The sequence below is a fragment of the Lampetra planeri genome, chromosome 7, assembly GCF_965212315.1.
Source record: "Lampetra planeri chromosome 7, kcLamPlan1.2.h2, whole genome shotgun sequence".
Lineage (NCBI taxonomy): Eukaryota > Metazoa > Chordata > Hyperoartia > Petromyzontiformes > Petromyzontidae > Lampetra > Lampetra planeri.
In genome coordinates this window covers 947731-968690 of record NC_136113.1, presented here as the reverse complement: position 1 = coordinate 968690, position 20960 = coordinate 947731, and the positions used below count along the sequence as shown (strand labels likewise).

General features: G+C 44.9%; 1 protein-coding gene across 1 annotated transcript; it reads right to left on the bottom strand.

Moving 5' to 3' along the window:
* Positions 1 to 200: 200 nt before the first annotated feature.
* On the bottom strand, positions 201 to 20267 carry LOC144719711 (solute carrier family 22 member 3-like). Its single transcript, XM_078595849.1, has 11 exons — positions 18874 to 20267; positions 18382 to 18485; positions 16529 to 16683; positions 14410 to 14578; positions 13881 to 13998; positions 6683 to 6792; positions 5187 to 5401; positions 3566 to 3674; positions 1615 to 1727; positions 1027 to 1126; positions 201 to 651 (listed from the first exon to the last, which is right to left on the bottom strand). The coding sequence occupies exons 1-11, from the start codon at positions 19342 to 19344 to the stop codon at positions 549 to 551; spliced, it is 1767 nt and encodes a 588-aa protein (XP_078451975.1). The 5' UTR covers positions 19345 to 20267; the 3' UTR covers positions 201 to 548.
* Positions 20268 to 20960: the final 693 nt, after the last annotated feature.

Genomic DNA, 20960 nt, shown 5'->3' with positions numbered 1-20960 from the left:
TGAATTTCACCGTATTTCTCACATATTTCGGTATTGTGGTTGTATTCTTCTTTCTGTGATATATCTCAGTTTTTGTTGTACCTTGGAGGTGGCAACCACGTGCCACCACCCTGCTGTAATACGCTCAGGGGACTTGCAGTGCCATGCACAACTCAGTTGTGAGCTCACACCAGACAAGGGCCGCTTAGACCAACCACCTGCAGATGACGCAATGGGTTTTTTATTCCCGCCTCCCACACATATAACGTAGATGGAGGGGTTAAAGATTCATTCAAACTCCCGTGTATACTTCACACTGTATATTAATCCCATTTACATGATATCAATGTGTAAGTAACTCTCTATGTTGACTGTTACACCAGAGTAACCAAATTAATACAAAGTTATCAGTTCAGCATTTGATTTTCACAGTTTATGCATTAACTTCAACTACTGGGAACAGAAATTATACAAATAATCACAAAAATACAAATCAGTATAAACTAATGATAACATTCATCTTCGCGTTTTCAGACAGCTGTTTCGCACAGGGTCCTTTCACCCGACGCTTATATACACTCGAGTTCCATGTTGTTGCTCGCTGCCTTCCCAAGTGAATATATCACATCTCTGTGCGGGTTCGACCTGCTTGCCCGCTTTGCCTTTTGAATCCTGTACGACATCATACAAACACAATCGCCGCGGAGAAAAAAGACAGTATTGACATTGAAGGCAGGTTGGCGAGAAGGTTGATTTTTTCACTCTCCGTGATGACATTTTGCACATTTTGTGGTCTTATATACTTGATATATCAATTGTTTGCATATCTACAAATACATTTGTAGCATACCACATTTTTTTAAAGAATAGATTTGTAATATATGCACTTCATTTTCTAAAGCACAATCGACACTTCCATAACGCGTTGCATTACAGCGATTTTTAATAAATACTTGCATACAACTGTTGACATCAAAGTACTAAGATGTTCTGCAATATGAAATAACATTTAAAATGTTATCCACAAAACACGCTCTAGATACGTACTTTCCGATGTTCTCCGCATCTTGAATGGTTTCAGGCAAAGGCAGGCCTTTTGTTTCTGGCAGAAGCAGAATTAAAAATCCTTCAGCAATCGCTAGAATCCCTGTAAACACACAGGCGTAAGTGTGTGCACGCTTAAAGGGCATTTGCAATTACAAGTTGGCAGCATGCTGGACACTGTTACAGTACATGCCATTTACTGGACTTTAGAAGGATCGTGATTACTTTTTGGTTATGTCGGTAAAGTCACGTAGAAATAAAATAAAATGAATAACAGAATACGACGTTTCGATTGCAACACAAGCACCATCATCAGGTGTGAATGAATGCAAGCTCGGAGAGAGACACATTTCCAGAGAGAGACAAACACAGACACGGAGAGAAACACATACACAGAAAGAGACACAGAGAGAGAGAGACAAACACACAGAGAGACACTCTTTTGCATAAAGAATAGATAACAGACTTTCATATCTGTTTGTGTTGTCCACAATTTGCAAATGTAATGGATTTTTGGCTCTAGCAAGACATTTGCGTGTACAGTATATGTGTGCAAATGCACCAATGTGTCTGTGTGTGTACAATTCATACCAAATATTATGAGTGGAAGATGCTTCCAGATGTTGTACAGTCGGTAGAGGAGAAACGGCGCAGCTATCCCACCAATGCCAGACAGTGATGAGCATATAGACACGGCAAAATTCCTGCACAAAACAGCAGAGAAACAACATTTTCTGGCGAGTTCACAATTAGTCTGATCGTAGTCATCGTGCATGGTCCATGAAAGATGCTCCCTTCAATGTGAGCATATAAAAATAACACTAAACCAAACGAAATTAAACATCTTCTGATGTGACAATTATGAATGGCTTATTTTATATGAGTTTGTCTTGTAAAATCTACTGATAGGTTTGCTATGGTGACACAGGATAATGCATTTGCAGAGGAGTAGTGGGAGGAAGTGAGGGTATCGGCAGGAAAGAACTGAATTACTTCATAGGGTGACGTCGTGTTACTTATAAGGGAGGGGTACTTAAGGGGGACCCCTGGCCGAGGGGAGCAGTCGTTGTGGGGGAGCCGAGAGAACAGAGGCCTGAAGAGTAGGCCTAGGCCTAGGAAAGAGTAGGCTTAGTGGGGAGTTAGGTGAGGATAGGCCGAGGAGTTACGCAGGTACTGGGACGGTCCACGGGAAGGACCGAGTGTAGAAGTAGCTACCTCTGGTGAAGCCCGGTGATTCTGTACGTAGTGTAATAGTTAATCAACTGGCAGTAGCCCTTACACAGAATCTCGTCTCCGTGTGAGTTTACACCGCAACACGTTTATTAAAATCATTATTATTTCACTTGTTTACCCAGGAAAGCCTCACTAAGCCTCATGACTCTTAATCGTGAGGGTCCTGCCAAGAATTTGCAGTAGACAGCTATTATTGCTGCTGTGTTAGATTCCCAATTGACTAATTTGAAGGAAATTTTTTTTATTTGGAAATTTGGACCATGCCGCTGGAAAACAATGAATGCCCTGCTCTGGCGAATAAACGTCACAGGATCTTCAACGTCCACGGTAATACACACAATCGCATTATTAACCAGGGCGGGCGCTGTATTCGAACCGTGAACCTCTGCCACAAGTGGCGAATGCGCCACTACTGGGCTATCGATGCCCCACTACTTTCTAATCGAGCCACCTTACTACCATCTTCTCAATGGGTGATCGGATATTATGAAAGCGATGGCGCTGTATCTTACAGAGGAGACCAAAGAGTTGCACTATTTTTAAAATATTCCTTCAGGACCCTGTACATAAATTCGAAGCTTTCGTGACTGCAGGAATTACTCTTTGGTTCTTTCGGTAAAGTCACATAGAAAATAAAATAATAATAGAATACGACGTTTCGATTGCAACACAAGCAACCATCATCAGGTAAGAATGAATGATAAAACACAGACACGGGAACAGCATAGGCAGACAAACATGCAGAGAGAGACACACACAAAGACACACTGAGCGAGACACACTCGTGACTTTACCGAATGAACCAAAGAGTAGTGACCCTGTACATACCTGTACTTGTTCCCTGCAATACTGATATTTGTGTATTTGTTTTTTTTTGCGATGCTCGCGCACCATAAATCTACCTTATAAAATAGCCAGGCAACTGGATAAATGGGATCATCCGTGGAACAAATCTAATGAACTCAAACTCTATTTAAATATTGAATACACGTATAATTGATATTGGTGGGAGACATGTAGAGGCTTTGAGATAAAAATGTAGTGGGCTTTTTTTCTTCGCTAATTTCCCCCTATTATTTTGGTCGGGCATGCATGCATGTATATTTAACTTCTTTTACACCATATGTAACCACCCGCGCGAATCAGAGGTGTGGGGGAAGGACAACAAACTAAACACAAAAAGCAGTTCTAAATAAATGAGTTTTCAACCTCGATGTTTTTTTTAAATTCTGCCTGCGTAATGCGCTCCACCAACCACCAGCTCGCTATCATCCCCTTGATCACCGTGTTCTCCCAAGCGTCCGCTCACCTGAGGAACGTGGGGTACAGCTCGTTGCTGAGCAGACACACCATCTGGTAGGCCATCGTCATGCAGAGGCGGGCCAGCATGACCAGTGCCACATACAGCCACTCCATCTCTAAAATGGTGAGTGAGTGTGCGCCAGTGTGGGGAGTATAATGGTTAGCGCACTGCACTATGAACCCGGTAACCCGAGTTTGATTCCCACTCATGGCCAATACCAGTGGCGATTACCTTAGGCTTAACAGGTCCTATGCTTCTCCGAAATCGCCTCGGACTCAAATGAATACCTGGTGCGATGTGTAAACATTGGCACGAGGGAGACAAAGGCGGGCGAGCGTGGTGCCGGCCACCCACCTTCTGGCCTTCATAGGTGCTCACTAACAGTACTTGCCCCAATAGTCTGTTAAGTGCTATACGGGGGATCATTGTCTCATGTAAATAAGGAGTTATTGTGTGGTTGTTATCAATCACACGGTAGAGTGATATTAATTCCCTTGCCTCGTATACGGGTGGTCGTGCATTCGATCGCTACCCTGTATATTTGGAGTTTGCATGTTCTGCCTGCGATCACGTGGATTTTAATCTGATCGTCCGGGTTTTCTCTCTACATTTCGAAACATGCGTTTATAGTATTTGGCTGCTATAAATGTCCACATGGTAAGCCACTTCGTTGAGCTATCATTTGTGATAGCCAGGTCGCTTCCGAAAAATAACTAAATAGCTCAGTGGGCCTTAGCTGGTAAAATTTAAAAAATCTTAGTTTACAGCAAAACCCAACCACTCCCCCTGCTGGACACCACGATTATTACTGCAGGACGAAAAAAGCACAGATTTGGCTTTGGTATGGATTTGGACAACAGTTGGAGCTGGTGTCCATAGCAGGGGTGCAGCAGCCAGGTCATATCTCATTTTACTTGATAGAACGAAATGTAAGACATTCTTCTATTGCTACTACCATGGTAACTGTTACCATGAACTTTCACTCATGTACTCCTCCACCCAGTTTCCCAGACTGACTGTGTCGTCCCATCCCTCGCTGTGTTCAACCACCACGCCACCAGTCACGACACTTCCCAGGTCACGACAATTCCCTCGCTGCTTCTTTCCCCGCACTGCTCAACTTTGGAATTTTGTCCTCGCCTCTTTTCCCTCAAGTTCTCATCACCTTGCTTAATTGACGGAATCTATTAACTCCTATCTGTTACACCTTCAAAAGTGCTGTTTGTTGCTGTCCTCTTGGTATTGCGGGCCTCTGCTCAGCAACCAGTGACGATATGTTTAACTGCTTCGCCTGGTATACAGGATGTCGTCGGCTCGAACCCGACCCTGACGCCTGCTTTATATTTGGATTTTGCATGTTCTCCCCGTGGTCATGTGGATTTTTCTCCGGGTCCTACGGTGTTTCTGTCCACATTTTTATAATCAACATCACGCGTTTAGAGTAGTTGGCTGCTATACGTTTCCACATGATAAGCCACGTTGTTGAGCTATCACTTGTGGCCAGGTCGCTTCTGAAAAATAGTTAGATAGCTAAAGTGGGCCTTACCTGGTCAAATAAAAATAGTTTAGTTTTAGTGAATATATATTATTAAATCTAGTTCAATATTCATCGACTGGAGCTGCATACCGACGGGCACCAGAGTGGACGCGAGGCAGAAGAGGCCCGAGAGGATGGGCCCCACGGACATGAGGGGCAGCCGTCCGATGCGGTCCACGAGGGCAATCGCCAACAGGGCTCCGGGGATCTCAGCCACGCCACCCAGCAGAAACGCCACGTACAGGTTACCTCCCAGGTTCCCCGTGCTCAGCGCCAGCCCCTGATACACCACGGCTACCACGAACCTGCAAGCAACACGCACAAGCGATTGCACTGCTCAGTGGCGTACATATACAGCAAATGTAATCGCGGTTGGCATGGAACCCGGTGGAAGGAACGAAAAGGTGGAGGGGGGGCCTAGCCAGTCCAATTTCCCCCCTCTTCATATGTAAACTATTTAAACTATTCTATTTTACCAGGTAAAGCCCAAATTACTATTAGCTCTTTTTCAGAGGCGATCTGGCCACACGTGATAGCTCATCGAAGTGACTTATACTGTATTATAATATGTATGAATTTGTAGTGGCAGACTAATAATCTAAACGCTTGCTTCTAAATGTGGAGGGAAAAACCGGAGGACCCGGAGTTAAAATCCGCATGACCACGAGGCAGAACATGCAGAGATAGTTATTATGACGTTGCCTCTGATTAACACGGTTGGCTTATGTATGATGCGAAACAAGTTCAACATACATACATAAAACTATTTTATTTTACCAGCTAAGGCCCACTTAGCTATATAGCTCTTATTCATAAGTGGCCTAGCCACAAATTATAGCTCAACGAAGTGGCTTATCATGTGGAAATGTATGGCAGCCAAATACATGAAACGCATGTTTCTCAATATGGTGGGCAAAACTGGAGGACCCGGAAATAAAATATATGCACCCACAGGGGGAGAACACGCAAACTCGAAATATAGACGCATCCTCAGGGTTGGGATCGAACTCACAAACTCCTGCGCATGAGCCCGGCCAGCCTGTGGGCTTTTATGCAGCTGTGCCGCCTGCACACTGAGCAAGCTACATCACTGGCACTACTCTTACACATGACCATCACATGTTAACTCCACATTTAGATCAGAGCTTCATTTCTCATGGTATATTTCTACGCGCCCCCCTCCCCCCCAACTCCCAAGCCCTTAGAGCTAAGCCCTAGACAGTTCCAGCTGAAACTAAGCACAGCTGAAAAGACATTATGAGAAGATAGCTGTCTTTTTCCTATTCTGGCAATGCACATTGTGTAAATATTGGAAACTTGGACCAGATCTTTTCAGTCCCACGAAGCAAAACAATGCGTGCACTTGTGCAAGCCATAATGTGTTTTTTTAATATACACTTACTAAACACAGGCCAAAAAGCTCAACACGTTAAACAGCTAGCAACAAACAGGACTATCAAAGTTGATAACAACATATTTCTTGAATTGGGCAAGGTTATACGAGATTGTAAAGAGAGACGATGTTTGTATTAACGTACTACTGATGTAGTGCACATTGATGTGTTGATATGTTGCACGTCACCCACCAGTAGAACATGAGCACCAGGGTGTATTTGCGAATCTTTGGGGACCTCAGCAGGTCCATAAGAGATGGGCTGGGGGACTTCATGTCAGCTGCTGTTATCGCCTGAAAACCCTAAAACAGTTAGGGATGCAAAGTACAATCACCATATTAATCCCACACATTAGAGATTGTATTGATAATCTTAACACAGGTAGGTGTACGCCCCACCTAAGGATCGTAACCTTATCATGGTGGTGGGGTTTGTGTGTTCCAATGACCTTCAGAGCTATGTCGCCTGGAGTCTTATACGCCTGGTAGGATCTCCCTTGGCGAACAGGTCTGGGGGGAGGTTCCAGACAAATAACGGTTCAAAAAAGCCCCTCATGAATGGTACAAAAAATACAAAGATCAAAGAACCTCGCTTAGACAAGGTACACCGGGACACTCCCCTGGATCCAGGCCTGGGGGTGGTGTTCTCCGGTAGGTGTCAGGTGGTTGGGTGACCTTCGTAACCCGGTCAGGCCCAGCCCGAAATGTCTATGTGGCACCATCCTGTGAGCCCACCATCCGCAGGACGAAGGGTGAGGGGCGGGTGCGATGCCAGTATGGCAGGGAGAGGGATGGTCTCAGACGGACTGGACCTTGGCGATGGACACGAGCTATTGGGACATGGAATGTCACGTCACTGGGGGGAAAGGAGCCAGAGCTGGTAGAGGAGCTGGAAAGGTACCGACTAGATATAGTCAGTCGGTCTCACCTCCACACACAGCATTGGCACTGGAACCAAACTTCTCGATCGAGGGTGGTCTCCTTTTCCAGAGTAACCCCTGGTGAGAGGTCCCGGGCAGGTGTGGGGATACTCAGTTTTCATTTTTCAGTTTCATTGATTCGGTATAGCTCTGTGAGCCATGCGGCTCTTGACTCGGGTGCAACCGCAACAAACAAAAACACGAACAAAGAACATCTTAAAGTGACTACACACAACAGAAAAATCCAGGAAAAAACAGCAAAATCTTCCAGAAAAAACACCATATTTCAACGCTATGTGAAAAAATCCCAGTGGGATGCAAGTCAAACAATAACAACCATAATACAATTTAGATTAAAGTTATCAGGCTAACTCTGTACTTCAACAAACAAACATGGCTAAATCAAACGTTTTCAAAATCACCAAAATAAAGCTTTCAAAGCAATATAATAGTGATCATAGGAACTGTGACTCAAATATAACAGTAAACGATATACATAACATGTATGACCAAACTTTGCAGCCATAGCTGGCAGCATGAGTCACTCCATAACAGCAGGAGTATCAGTAGGAGTATCAAAAATGTTCAATGCACCTTTAAAGACCAGCACACTATAATCAAAACTCAAGCTCAGACTTTGCAGCGGTCATCTGTAGCGATGCATTTGATTTCAGGCCACTCTGAATAGCAGTGGCAGCTAGGGGTGTACAACTCCTCTAGAGCAGTTTTGAGTGAAGATCTCATAGGTAGTGATCCAAGTTGCAGTTTATTGGCGATAGCATTCCAGACCCTGGGGGTATCAATAGCAAAGGCCCTTCCTCCAGTATTTGTACGGCAATAAGGAATGTGAATCTGGTAAATGAGCGAAGACCTTAGGTCACATTTGTTCTTCGAAACAGTGAGGAGATCCAGCAGGTAGTCTGCTGATTTTTTTTGTAAGTACATCGTGAATAAATAAGATCTGATGCACAAGCCGTCGATCATTAAGAGATGTTAAGTTTGACCCAATGTAGAGATCACAGTGGTGGGTCCTATATGGGCAGTTCAATGCAAATCTTAAGGCCGAGTGATACATTGAGTCACGTTTCTTCAGTATAGTACTGGGGGCTGATTTATATACGATGTCACAGTAATCAAGTAGAGGCAGTATGGTAGCTTTTATCAATTCCAAACGGAACACAGCGGGGAAGCAGTGCTTGTCGATACAGAAAACAAATGATTAATTTTGTCTTCTTACCAATATAATCAATGTGATCTTGAAAATTCAGTTTTGATCAAAGATGACCTTAAGATACTCTTGACTTGCTCTATTATAATTATTTAAGGAATGTAATTGGGGGAAAATAACTTCCTGCTTTAGTCCTGGTGAGAAGCATAGCATCTTGGTTTTGGAGGTATTTCAGGACAAGTTTAAGAGCAACTAGCTGATGTTGTAGTTTGTTGAAATCACCCTGGAGCTTAGCAATCACGTCATGCAGAGAGTGGCCAGCAGTAATCAGTATCGTGTCATCTGCAAAAAGATTTACCCTGGAATGATCCAGGTCAGTGCTCAAGTCATTGACATAAAGAGAGAACAAGAGGGGGCGAGGATGGAACCCTGTGGAATCTCTTTTGTTATATTAACACTGTTTGACCTCCAACCATCTATGAATACAGTTTGGGTGTGAGAAGAGAGGTAATTTTTTTAACCATTCCACTGTGTGTTTGGAGAAACGGAGGCAACTTCGTTTACTAAGCAGGGTGTTGTGGTCGACTTTATTAAAGGCTTTGGACAAGTCAAGAAAACGACTGGCGCAGTACTGCAATTATCAAGGCTACTGTAAATGTGATTTAGAGAGTCTACTGCAGCAGATGTGGTGCTGTATTTTTTTCGGAACCCAGATTAATTTCGATGTAAGAGATTGTTGTCGGACAGGAAACTGCTAATTTGGTAGTTCAATAATTTTTCAAAATTTTTCATCAACGAGGACAAAATTGAGATAGGTCGGTCGTTATTTGGATCATCTTTGTGAAGTGGACGAACATAGGGATGTTTCCATTCTAGAGGTACTGATGCTTCTTTGATGGACAGGTTGAAAATATGGGCTATAGGTTTGTATATTAGCTGACCAACAGTTAGCAGAGCAACGACAGGAATACTATCCACTCTGGTAGAGGAGGACCCTTTGAGGACAGTTGTTTCAGAACATTACTTTCGTGGATAGGCTGGAAACAAAATTCGTTTAATGTTTGGACAGGGGTGTAAGAAATTGTATGAGCAGGGGTGACTCCCAATACATTATCAAAAATGTCACCAGCATCAGAAAATTTAAGGTTAAAGTTGTCATCGACTATTTTTTGGTGCTCTGAAAAATAGTCCCCATTTGGGTTAAGTGCAATGGGAAGATAATCTGTGTTAGATGCCTTTTCGATACATTTGACTGTTTTCCAGAAGATCCTGGCGTTGCCATGTAATTCCAGGAGAGTGGAGGAAACATAAGCATTTTTTGCATGCCGTATTTTTTTGACGCATCTATTCCTTAAAATCCCGTATTCTAGCCAGTCATTGACCAAATTACTTTTCTGAGCACATGCCCAAGTCTTGTTCCTAGTTTTCATGAGATTAGTAATCAAAGGATAAAACCATGGTTGGCAGTTGCCTTTAATTTTAAATCTAACCAACGTAGCATGTTTGTTAAGAATTTGGAGAAACGTGTACCTGAAGGTCCCCCAAGCCGTAGTCAGGTTGGGGATATCGCAGACTTTGTCAATATTCGAGTGAAGCACATCATTATTAAATGCCTGTATGCTGAAGTACCTCATGGAGTGCTTATCAACCAATTTAGGGGGGGCTTTGGGTCTGGCTGATGATCTCTCCCCAAATATGAAGGAGTGATCACTAAGGTTATTACCCAGAACACCAGTAAGTGGGAAATTGTGAGGGGCATTATTCAACAGGACGTCAAGCAGAGATGACTGTCCCTGATGTTTTTAGGTTGGGTCTTGTGGGGACGTTTATTAATTGAAATAGGTTAAATTCATCTGCAAAATTTGTGGCCACCCATTACAATTATTTCTCCTTTAGGGAGGCCCCTAACAAGCTCCCTCAGTGCAGTCCCAGCTTGAACATCCTTACCACTACGTGGTCTATAGCAGCACACTACCAATATCTGTTAACAAGGAATGAGCTGGTGAACATGCACTAGTACTACACACATATATGGCAATTCCACCTCCTTTAGACCCTAGGTCAAGCCGAAAAAGGTTGTAGTTGTCAATCGTAATCTGCAAGTCATTGACGGCCGGAGTGAGAAATGTTTTTGTAATGTCCGGGTCCAGATTTGCTACTTCTAGTTTTAGTTGACTTAATTTAATCACAAGCCCTCTGATGTTGATATGTAGAACATCAACACCTTTTCTTCCAGAAAAATCTATAGAATTATATGAGTTCTTTACATTTGGGCCAGGGTGAAGCTCAATACCTCCCAGAAATAAGAAAAATAGATTTAATAGTTTGCACAGGTATTTTCTGTGAAAGGATGAAGAGTGGCGAACCTTAGACGAATAGCAGAGCTCACAGATGGCGACATTTCTAAGAGCAGAATGAAGTTAGGAAGGAGTGCTGGTGAAGTAATGGGACAGAGATAGGTTTAAAAGGATACAATGATGGAGTGTAGAAGTGGCTATAAGCTGTTTCACTAGGATGTGTTGTGGTAAATGGAGCATCAAGTACGGACGAGAAATAACGAGGGTTGCCGGTGGTAGAGTTGAGTATGGCACTAGATATGACCGGGAGGGACAGCAGTCGGATACACAGCAGAACTTCCATCTTTAAAATAACAAAGGTACACAACAGTTAAACACACAAGTGAAAAACGTACAGGTAGGCCGAGCGCGAGAAAATGTCTTGCCAAACACTCGTCGCACATGTACGGCTTCTACGCTAGCGTGGATGTGACCTAACACTTCAATCTTTTTTTTCTCAATGAACATATTAGCGAACAGGGCAATAACCTGATCAAGCAGGTGAAGGGTAAAAACCTCAAGGAGCTGGTCAAGACGGTCGAGAGCTTCCTACAGAAGCTTCGGCTCCTTGCTGATGAGGAGCATTTCTGAGCAAACCAGGGATCAGCAGCTCAGGCAGACCCAAGGAGCAGCAGCTTAGGCAGGCCCAGTGAGTAGCAGGCCCAGTGAGTAGCAGGCCCAGTGAGTAGCAGGCCCAGTGAGTAGCAGGCCCAGTGAGTAGCAGGCCCAGTGAGTAGCAGGCCCAGTGAGTAGCAGGCCCAGTGAGTAGCAGGCCCAGTGAGTAGCAGGCCCAGTGAGTAGCAGGCCCAGTGAGTAGCAGGCCCAGTGAGTAGCAGGCCCAGTGAGTAGCAGTCCCAGTGAGTAGCAGCTCACAAGCCCCTGGCTGGGTGCTGTTCAGTTGGAGTTTGTCAAAGTGAATGAGAGGGTCGCCTCAATGAGACTTCGGGTCTCAGAAAAGAAAACTTATGCAGTTCAGAGTATTCGACCTTCTTGGAGACTGTGGGTGCAGTGCTCGACAGAGTGCGGCCTACCAACTCTATAGTCTTACTGGGCGACTTCAATGCTCACGTGGGAAATGATTGAGATAGCTGGAGAGGCATGATTGGGAGGAATGGCCCCCCTGATCTGAACCCGAATGGCGAGATGTTTTTGGAATTCTGCACTAGTCAATGAATGTCAATGACAAACACCATGTTCGAACACAGGGATACTCATAAGTGTACTTTGTACCAGAGCACCTTGGGCTGTATCATTGGACCTAAGGCGTATGTTCTGGACATTCTAGATTTGAAGGTTTCGTGACTGCAAGGATCCATACTCTTTGGTTATTTCGGTAAAGTCACGTAGGTGAAAAAATAATAATAGAAATAATCAAATTAAATCAGGACGTTTCAGAAGCAACACAAGCTTCCGTCATCAGGTGCGACAACCACAGTAAAAAACAAAAAAATACTGTAGTAGGCAAAGAGAGCTGTTTGTGACAAGCGATTATATAAGGTAAGAGGGGGGAGGAACCAGAGAGAAGAGATGTAGGGGGCGGGCGGTGTGGAATAGGATTGTTCTCTCCAGGTGAGGGGGGAACAGCTGCCCTTAGTGGAGGAATTTAAGTACCTCAGGGTCTCTTTCATGAGTGATGGCAAGTGGGAGCGGGAGATGATCTTGCGGATCGGTGCGGCGTCCACAATGTTGCGGGCACTGTACCGTTCCGTAGTAGTAACGATTTTGAACAAAGCTCTTGGTTTACAGGTTGATCTACATTCCCACCCTCACCTATGGTCATGAGCTTTGGGTAATGACCGTAAGGATGAGATCGCGGGTACAAGGGGCTGAAATGAGGATTCTCTGTAGGGTTGCCAAGCTCACTCTCCATGATCGGATGAGAAGCTCAATAATCTGGGAGACCCTCAGAGTAGAGCCACTGCTCTTTCGGATCGAGAAGAGCCAGTTGAGGTAGTTCGGGCACCTGGTAAGGATGCCGCCCAATAGACTCCGCCTTGAAAACTACCGGGCACGTCTCCCTGGGCGAAGACCACAGGGCCAGCCCAGGACACGCTGGCGGGACTACGTCGCTCGGTTGGCCTGGGAACGCCTGGGAATTCCCCAGGAAGAGCGAGAGTATAGACCGCCCTACTCAACATGCTGCTGCCACGAACCTCACCAGGACAAGCAGATTGACAAACGAATGAACAAACGAAAATTAGATGTCCACGATACAATTATCATATTAGTGTAATCCAGTGACGTGCAGTGAGGTCAATGGCTGGGGAAGCACTGGCTAGTGTCAGAGCCAGATTCACACACTGAGGGGGGCGTGGCCTCACGGAGGGGGCATGGCCTCACTGAGGGGGGCGTGTCCTCACTGAGGGGGGTTAGACACGTCCCCCTCAGTGAGGCAGTGGTGATAACTGCCTCCCCTGGTGCTTTTTAATTGCAGTTTCATGACAAGACCAGCGAGCCTAAATATCTTTATACACATACGTGAAATAGGTTACCTGGAGTATGGAAGGCGAGGACATGAAATGAAGGGGTCTACAAACATTACATTGGTGATATACTGAGATAGTAACAGGCACGCACTCAGTTACTGAGGGGTTGCGCAATCAGAGGGGAGGCTGAGCTCGTCGCTGCCTCACCTCTCGTCTCTTCCTGTATTTGCAGCGGAGCTCCGCAAATTTGGCGATTTTGACTATAAAAATTATTGGAATCGTACAGAAATTATATTTATAACACAGATCAGTGGAAAAATATTAATATTTATTGTACTTTATTATTTATTTTTTGTACTTTTCGTAACAGCTATTTTCATTGGAGTATGACAGCTGAGGATCTGGCTCCCCTGCCTCCCCTGACCGCACGTCCCTGGTGTAATCCCATCCTCACCAGACGTGAATGATAGATAATTATAGCCAGTGAAAATATTACTTAGCTGGGGTTGGGGTGGAGGCGGAAATAATTTGTGGGGCGCACCTTTTGGAAGGAGCTGGACAGAACTCGCCTGTTGCCTCGTGCAATTTTCTCAAAAGCGGCCACCACTTCTTTCTTACGATTCCGCGAGAGCAGCCAGCGCGGAGATTCAGGCAGCAACCTGCAGTCGTGAACAAGACAATAAGTTAGTACACACAGAGTAATGGCAGCCTTCATTCCTTACATATATACATTTGTTAAAACAAACATTATTCAACATTGCATAGTACAAATGTCCTCGTCGATATTGGTTTCTTCTTACCTCATGGCTTTTTCACTTGTATCAAGAGATGCTTTACTCTCATGGGCTTTGCACACAGCGTGGTGGTCACCCATTAAACAAAAATAATAAAGGTTAGCACTACGGCTCCTACGTATATGCTCCCCACCTTCACCAACCCGCACTGGCCAGCGTGGTGAAGTATGGTCAAATAAACTACCATGACCTGCATGATGTGGGGCTGGACCTCAACGAACAGTGGTTTGGCAGAGCGCTGAACACACTCATCACATCAGAAGCACCTTCACTTACCAGTAGTAGGTAATGAAGATGGCGTTAGGTAATGTGAACGCAAGTTGCAGGTAGCGCCACGTGCGTAGGTAGTAAGCGATGCCAGGCGTTATGATGACTCCGAAGCTGAAGAACATCTGCAGCACCATGTGCACCACTTTGCGCTGGCTGGAGCCCACAAACTCGGTCACTGCGCGCAGAAAAAATATGGGAAGGCGGTTAAAGGCAGACACAAATACGCATAGCCAGCATTTACTGACCCGTGGCTTATGTGTTCGATAGTCCCATTCACAGTCACGTTCATTACAGCAGGTTTAATCGGCCACATTTCGCCAGCTGATAGATAGGCCTGCTGACCGTAAAGTATTCATAGTGAGAAACCCCTACATTTCAGTGAGAGAATCTGAATATTCACTTTGGAATTAATGTTCAAATGCTGATGAATCACTGACCATAGCAAGTCCATCATCTGACAATATGCATCACCCAAGGCTATTGAAGACTGCCTCTACAAACACCAATATATTTCTTGAAATCCTGCTATTATTTAGATGAACCTATTGTTTTACCTGTTAACCTTTATCCGTGTACGTGCACACAGGTCACATTTTGTATTTAATCCTCACTATTTAAAACTGAACGACGGCATAATTTGCTGGATTCGTAGAGTAACTGGCACCCAGTCGTGAGATTATAAGTTGAAATTAGGGCCATGGCAAGCTGTGCCCATCATCTCTCTCCAAGGTCGGTTAAACGAGAGGGCGTTAGTGGAGCACCTTCTTTGTGGTAAGGCAACAAGACGGTCTGATTCTTGGCAAAAGAACATGGAACTTCCACCACTGGATCAGACTACTACATGGGAAGGGACTCTGCCCACAGATTTTCGCAACGATGCTGACATTTTTCATTTGAAGCCACCGCAGATAAATTCCAGTTGTTACTTCATACCATGCAATCCATTGCTCTGAGGCAGAACTCGGTGAGCGTTCTATGCAAATATTCTCTGGCAAGGGACACCAACTGGATTCTTTTTTACTATTTCGCACGTCATTCTTTGCCACTGTTTTGCTTTTAAGATGCACAGCGGCTGCATGGTTTTCCTTGACAAAAGATTCCCAGAAATATATTACATTATACCAAGTTTTAACGCTATAAAATAAGTAAATACTGAGTACTCCTCACCAGAGATGACCGGCGGAGATTGCTTTATTTTTCGAGATGGGAGTTAGGGTACCCAACATTGCGATGTTGTAAACACAGAGATGGGAGTTAGGGTACCCAACATTGCGATGTTTGTAAACACAGAGATGTTTGTAAACAAAGAGATGTAAACACAGAGATGTAAACACAGATGCCGGACCGTCCGCTAGGGGGCGCTGTGGGTCGTCACCACACCTCGGCGTTTTCTTTTTTTTCAAAAATTCATAACGACGTTGCAGTGAATGGATGCATTTTTTAAATCGAATTACGTTCCCAAATTCGTTGGCGACGGGAATTGTAGCAGCGTAAACATAGGACTGCATATATCCAGTTGGAGTCCACCTCGCAAGTGGCTGATTTGCACGATAGGTCACAATCTATTTCACTTCAATGACAAAATCCGATTTAAATAGGCTGCTGAAATGGCCTAAACATATAGAGACAATAAGTGTGGGGCTTCACTTGATGAATACAGTATCTCGCAGGAAAAATGCGTTGTTCATTTGTCAATGATTGCAGCTTTTGAAATTATTTTACAGAATTGAACTTCCAAACAGTTTAATTTATGATAAATGAGCGTATGTGCACTTAAGAATGTTCATATAAAACAATGAATATCAAAAATCCTTACTTATTTTACCTTTGATAATTGCCCTGTTGTCCAATTCCAACGTGCAATAAGTACAGTGAGTTGATAGTGTCAGCCCGGTTACCAATGATTGCACAAAGGAACAACATTCCGTTTGGTTCTGCGCTCAAATTGGCTAAATTCCAGCACTCACAAGTCTAAATATTGCTTTGTCCATGTGGAGCACAAGGCAAACATAGCACCTGCCTACAAGTCTGCCAAGAACGGGCGACTTTGTACAATGGCTTTTGTTGTTGTTGTTGTTGCTGCGAGTAATTGATGCAATTTTGGAAAGTCCAGACAATAGTGTACCAATCACAAAGCCGGTCGTCCAGCTGCCCATGTTGAATATCCCCTGTAGGGTGCGCAGGGCGACGAACGTGGCGTAGTTGGGCGCGAGGGACACCAGCACCCCGGACACGGTCTGCAGCACGATGGAGATCAGGAAGCTCCAGCGACGTCCGAACCTGGCGGTCATTTGGACGCACACAAAGATCCCCCGTGTAGCCTTAACAGACTGTTGGGGCAAGTGCTGTTAGCGAGCACCTCTGAAGGCCGGCACAAGAGGGTGGGTGGCCAAATACCACGCCCAGCCACCTTAAATGTCTCCCCAGTGACGATGTTTACACACCGCATCAGGTACTCACTTGAGGCTGAGTTGACCTAGGGGAGGCTCAGAACCGGTTCAGATAATCGTCACTGGTGTTGGCCGTGAGTGGGAATCGAACCGGGGTCGTCAGGTTTGTAGCGCAGCGTGCTAACCGTTACACTACCGCCCCCCCCACACACACACACAACGGCAAACATATCGCCCAACACTGATGGCAAATCTTGTGCCATTGGCCTTTGACGTATGTATTTGTGTATGTGTAATGACAGGATGACACCTGTCAACCTGTAGGGGTAATTACGGTTATAGCTGCATTGCATAATGCCTTATTATGAAGGGGCGTATCTGGGATAAAGGTCAAGGGCAGAGTCAGTCGAGAAGCTCCGGGAACCAACCCGAAGGTTCCGGAAAGGGGGCGTGGCCAGAGGTGGACCTTGGCTATGCCGGGCAGATGTAAGGGGGACCGAACCAGAGGTTCGGGGTTGTTAGTGTGGGGTCCAGGTCCTGGTTGCGTCGCTGCTCGTCCTGTTCATCCATAACATCCTTATTGACAAATATGTGCTTTACATAGCTAATTCATTTACCCCAATGTCAAATCTAAGAAATCTAAGACGTCCATCTAATTGCCTTTTAACTATCCCAAGAGCAAGAATTGGAATAGATGACGAAGCATTTGCCGTTGCAGCACCAACGTTTTGGAAGAACCTTATTTCTTACCTTAAAATAATAAATCTTCGGAAAAAAATATTCGGAAGCAGAGAGTAGTGCTGGATACAGCCACATTAGCGTGATCTGTAAATGTAATTGTTAGCAATGTATCGATCTTCAGTTTAAATGGCCAATTTTATTGAGGGACTGAGTGTGTGTTGTCTTGGTTTCGTCTGGGACTGTTTTTGCTGTTGTTTTACTGTTTTTCTCAAGTTTGGGAATTGTTTATGCGATTTTTACTTATATACTTTGTTTATTTAAGGGGGCACCACGGTGGTGTGAAGTTATCTTCCTTGCCTGATATACAGGAGGTCGTGGGTTCTATCCCGACCGTGACGCCTGCTGTATATTTGGAGTTTGCGTGTCTCTCTCGAGGTGGTCGCGTGGATTTCTTCTCTGGGTCCTCCGGTTTTCTCCTCCACATTTAGAAACATGCATGGAGATTATTTAGATTATTTTGCTGCCATAAATGTCCACATGATAAGCCACTTTGTTGCGCTATCATTTATGGCCAGGTTGCTTCTGAAAAATAAGTTAATACCTCAGTGGGCTTTATCTGATATGATAAATATAGTTTAGTTTTATTTGTATATTTTAAGTGATTTGTTTACCTTTCCAAAACTTTGCACTCCTATCGTATTTTTTTACTGTTTGTTGTTGTAGCGTTCTAACCTGCCCCTACTAGAAATTTGTGGAAAAGTGCTTTATAGCTCATCGGATTCCTTGAGTATTAATACATATTCTGATTCTGATGTTTCGCATCGAACTTAGTCAACCGTGGTAATTGGAGGCGATGTGGTCATTATAACTATCTCTGAGAGTGAACTGAAGTTCGTGACATGGGCACCTGTCAGAGATGTAGCCCATGATGATGGCTCCAAGCAAAAAGCCCAGGTTTAGGAGGGCCTGGGCGAAATCGAGAAGCCAAGCATTCTCACAAACGAGCCCGAACTGCAAGACAGCACAAGCAAAGTACAAGACGTCAGCACACACACACAGCACAAGACGTCAGCACACAAACAGCAATACATCAATTGAAACAGATGTACAAGAAAAATATGCATGTATGTATGTAGAACTTTTTTCGCACCGTACGTAGCCAACCGTGTTAATCTGAGGTGCGGGGTAGGACAACGTCCAAGATATATACTTAAGAATATTATCCTAACTGTAAAATATAACTGCTCCAATATTCATATACTGAAAAAGATTATCCTAACCGTGAAATATAACTCCTCCTATATTCATAAATACGTTTTTGTTTGTTACAAAAACCGTCAATGCAATGTTTTAATATTGAAGCACGCGAGCTACAATCGCTCTAATTCGTGGACTTCACCTCCGTGACGATCGTCGACTCTGCGTCCTCACGGTTAAATTCCCAGCCGTGGTCACAGGGCACGAGGTGGTCGGACAGGGACGCGTTGGGTGGCCACCCGGCTCTGACCCCCAGCGCGGGCGGCTGGCACGAAGAGGAAGAGGAGGAATTCAAGATTGCAGCCCACGATGTCAGGTTGAGCCGCTTGCAGCGGAGGTCCCATCCGAACCCATGGGCAGCGGCAGCAGCGGCGGCGGCGCGCGTCTCGCTCCAGTTGCCGCGCGCGGCTGCCGGGCTGACGCCGCAGTGGGGGGTGGCCGCTTGCCGCGTCTCTGGCGGGTCCTTGCATCGGTGGCGGGGCACTTGCCCCAGGAAGAGTACGCCGAGGTACTGGAATGAGAAGACGGTGCAGGGCAAGCAGAGCATGACGAAGACGCGCTTCTGATAGGGGCCAAACTCCCCGACGTCCCTGAGCAGGGCGTCAAAACTCATCTCGCTCTCACGGCTCGATTGAATATAATCCACTTCGGACGAGTTGAGAAAGTAATTACTGCTGAGCTGTTTTACGAGTTTTCTCGAAGGAGACTTTTGCTCAAATTCATGCTGTATTAAGTTATGGATAATAATACGCTAATACAAAACAATCCCCAGTGCAGTGTGTTTGTGTTCCGCTTTTTCAGAAACTAATCGAATAGATGTCGCATCTATGAGAGAGCAGTATTTTAAGCAAGCTGTGACTAATTCGACGACTTAAAATGATTAGTTTTTTTATGTTAAATTAACTTGTGTAGGCTGATGAATGTTGCCTCGGAAAGTGTAAGTTCACGCAATCGTCAAATATGTCACCGATGAAGGCTTTGAAAGTGCATTATACATTAATAATTGAAGTGCATGTAATTATTGCAAGGATTTATAAATCACAATGGAACACTGGGGATAACTTCTATAAAAAAACACGAATGGACATTTTAACACCCACGTTAATTTACAGCTCTAAAAGATATTTTTTTGGCCACAAGTGTTATTGCAGACCGCTGAGAGGTGCTGCAAAGAATGGGTGCACATTCTGTGTGGGGAATGTGTGACCAGTTAAGCCAAGTCAGCCAAAGGCTACGATGGCAACCGCATACCAAGAGCAGCCACAGTGCTTTTGGGTGTTGCCGTTCGTCGTTGATGACATCAACTCCCAATGTTGCATAATAGTTTGACAACTGCGTAGGGCCTGCCATTTGAACGATTTCCCATCTCTTCGCACTCCCCTCTCAATTTTCACAACTTTTGCATTAATTCTATGCTCGGGTATGGCGTTAGATGCCCAATGTCTGATAGCCACCAAAGTCAGCCGATCGGTAGATTGCGTGCGGTGGGGGTAAATTGTTGATACTCGCAGCGTCACAGAGTTGTCCAGAATGCCCTCGAGAGCCTCGAGTAGCTCTATAGAGATCATTCTGTCAGCAATGGTGGCGAAAAAGCAGTGGTGTGAGCAATCAGCCCTCATCACCTTTATACGTATGAATGTTGAACTTCTTTTGCACCGCACGTAGCCAACCGTGCTAATCAGAGGTGCGGGAGGACTACAAACTAAATACTAAAATAAGTTCAAGGAATTAGTTATAAATCGAGATTTTTTTTTAAGTGCATAGCTTCAGTGGCTTCCTAATATCGGACGGAAGAGCGTTCCAGACGGCCGCAAAAGTGCATCCGAAAGCACGCGATGCTGTGACCGTCTTTGATGGCCAGCCAAAAGCCGCCACCACCGACAGGGAAGGTTTTTGGATGGGACGAGTTGGGCTTTTTGAAACCACTTGAGCGCTTTGGCAAGCTGCTCTGAAAGAGGGAGACCCGGGGCAAGTGTGATGAGAGGGGGCGGTTGGGGTTGTGCGGTGATGGTGGCTGGAACCATGGAGTTGGGTCACATTTGGGCCAAGCCTGATGAGAAACCTAACAAGATATTCTTAGAGTTGTACAGCATCGTTTAAGACAATAACGTACAGTGAAAGTGCCTCCGTTGTGGACATAACCGTAGTGACATTTGTCAACGTTTGAAACACGACACCAAATCCAATGTGCCGTTAATGGTGACCGAATATTAGTAGTTTTCTTGTTGC

What these genes read in the sequence shown, in the direction of transcription:
- LOC144719711 (XM_078595849.1), bottom strand. Translation starts at nt 19,344, where the DNA reads ATGAGTTTTGACGCCCTGCTCAGGGACGTCGGGGAGTTTGGCCCCTAT. An exon ending in ATGGGCTACATCTCTGACAG is followed by an intron (nt 16,684 to 18,381) that starts GTGCCCATGTCA and finishes AATGACCGCCAG; the next exon opens with GTTCGGACGTCGCTGGAGCT. An exon ending in TCTTCCACTCATAATATTTG is followed by an intron (nt 1,127 to 1,614) that starts GTATGAATTGTA and finishes GTGTGTTTACAG; the next exon opens with GGATTCTAGCGATTGCTGAA.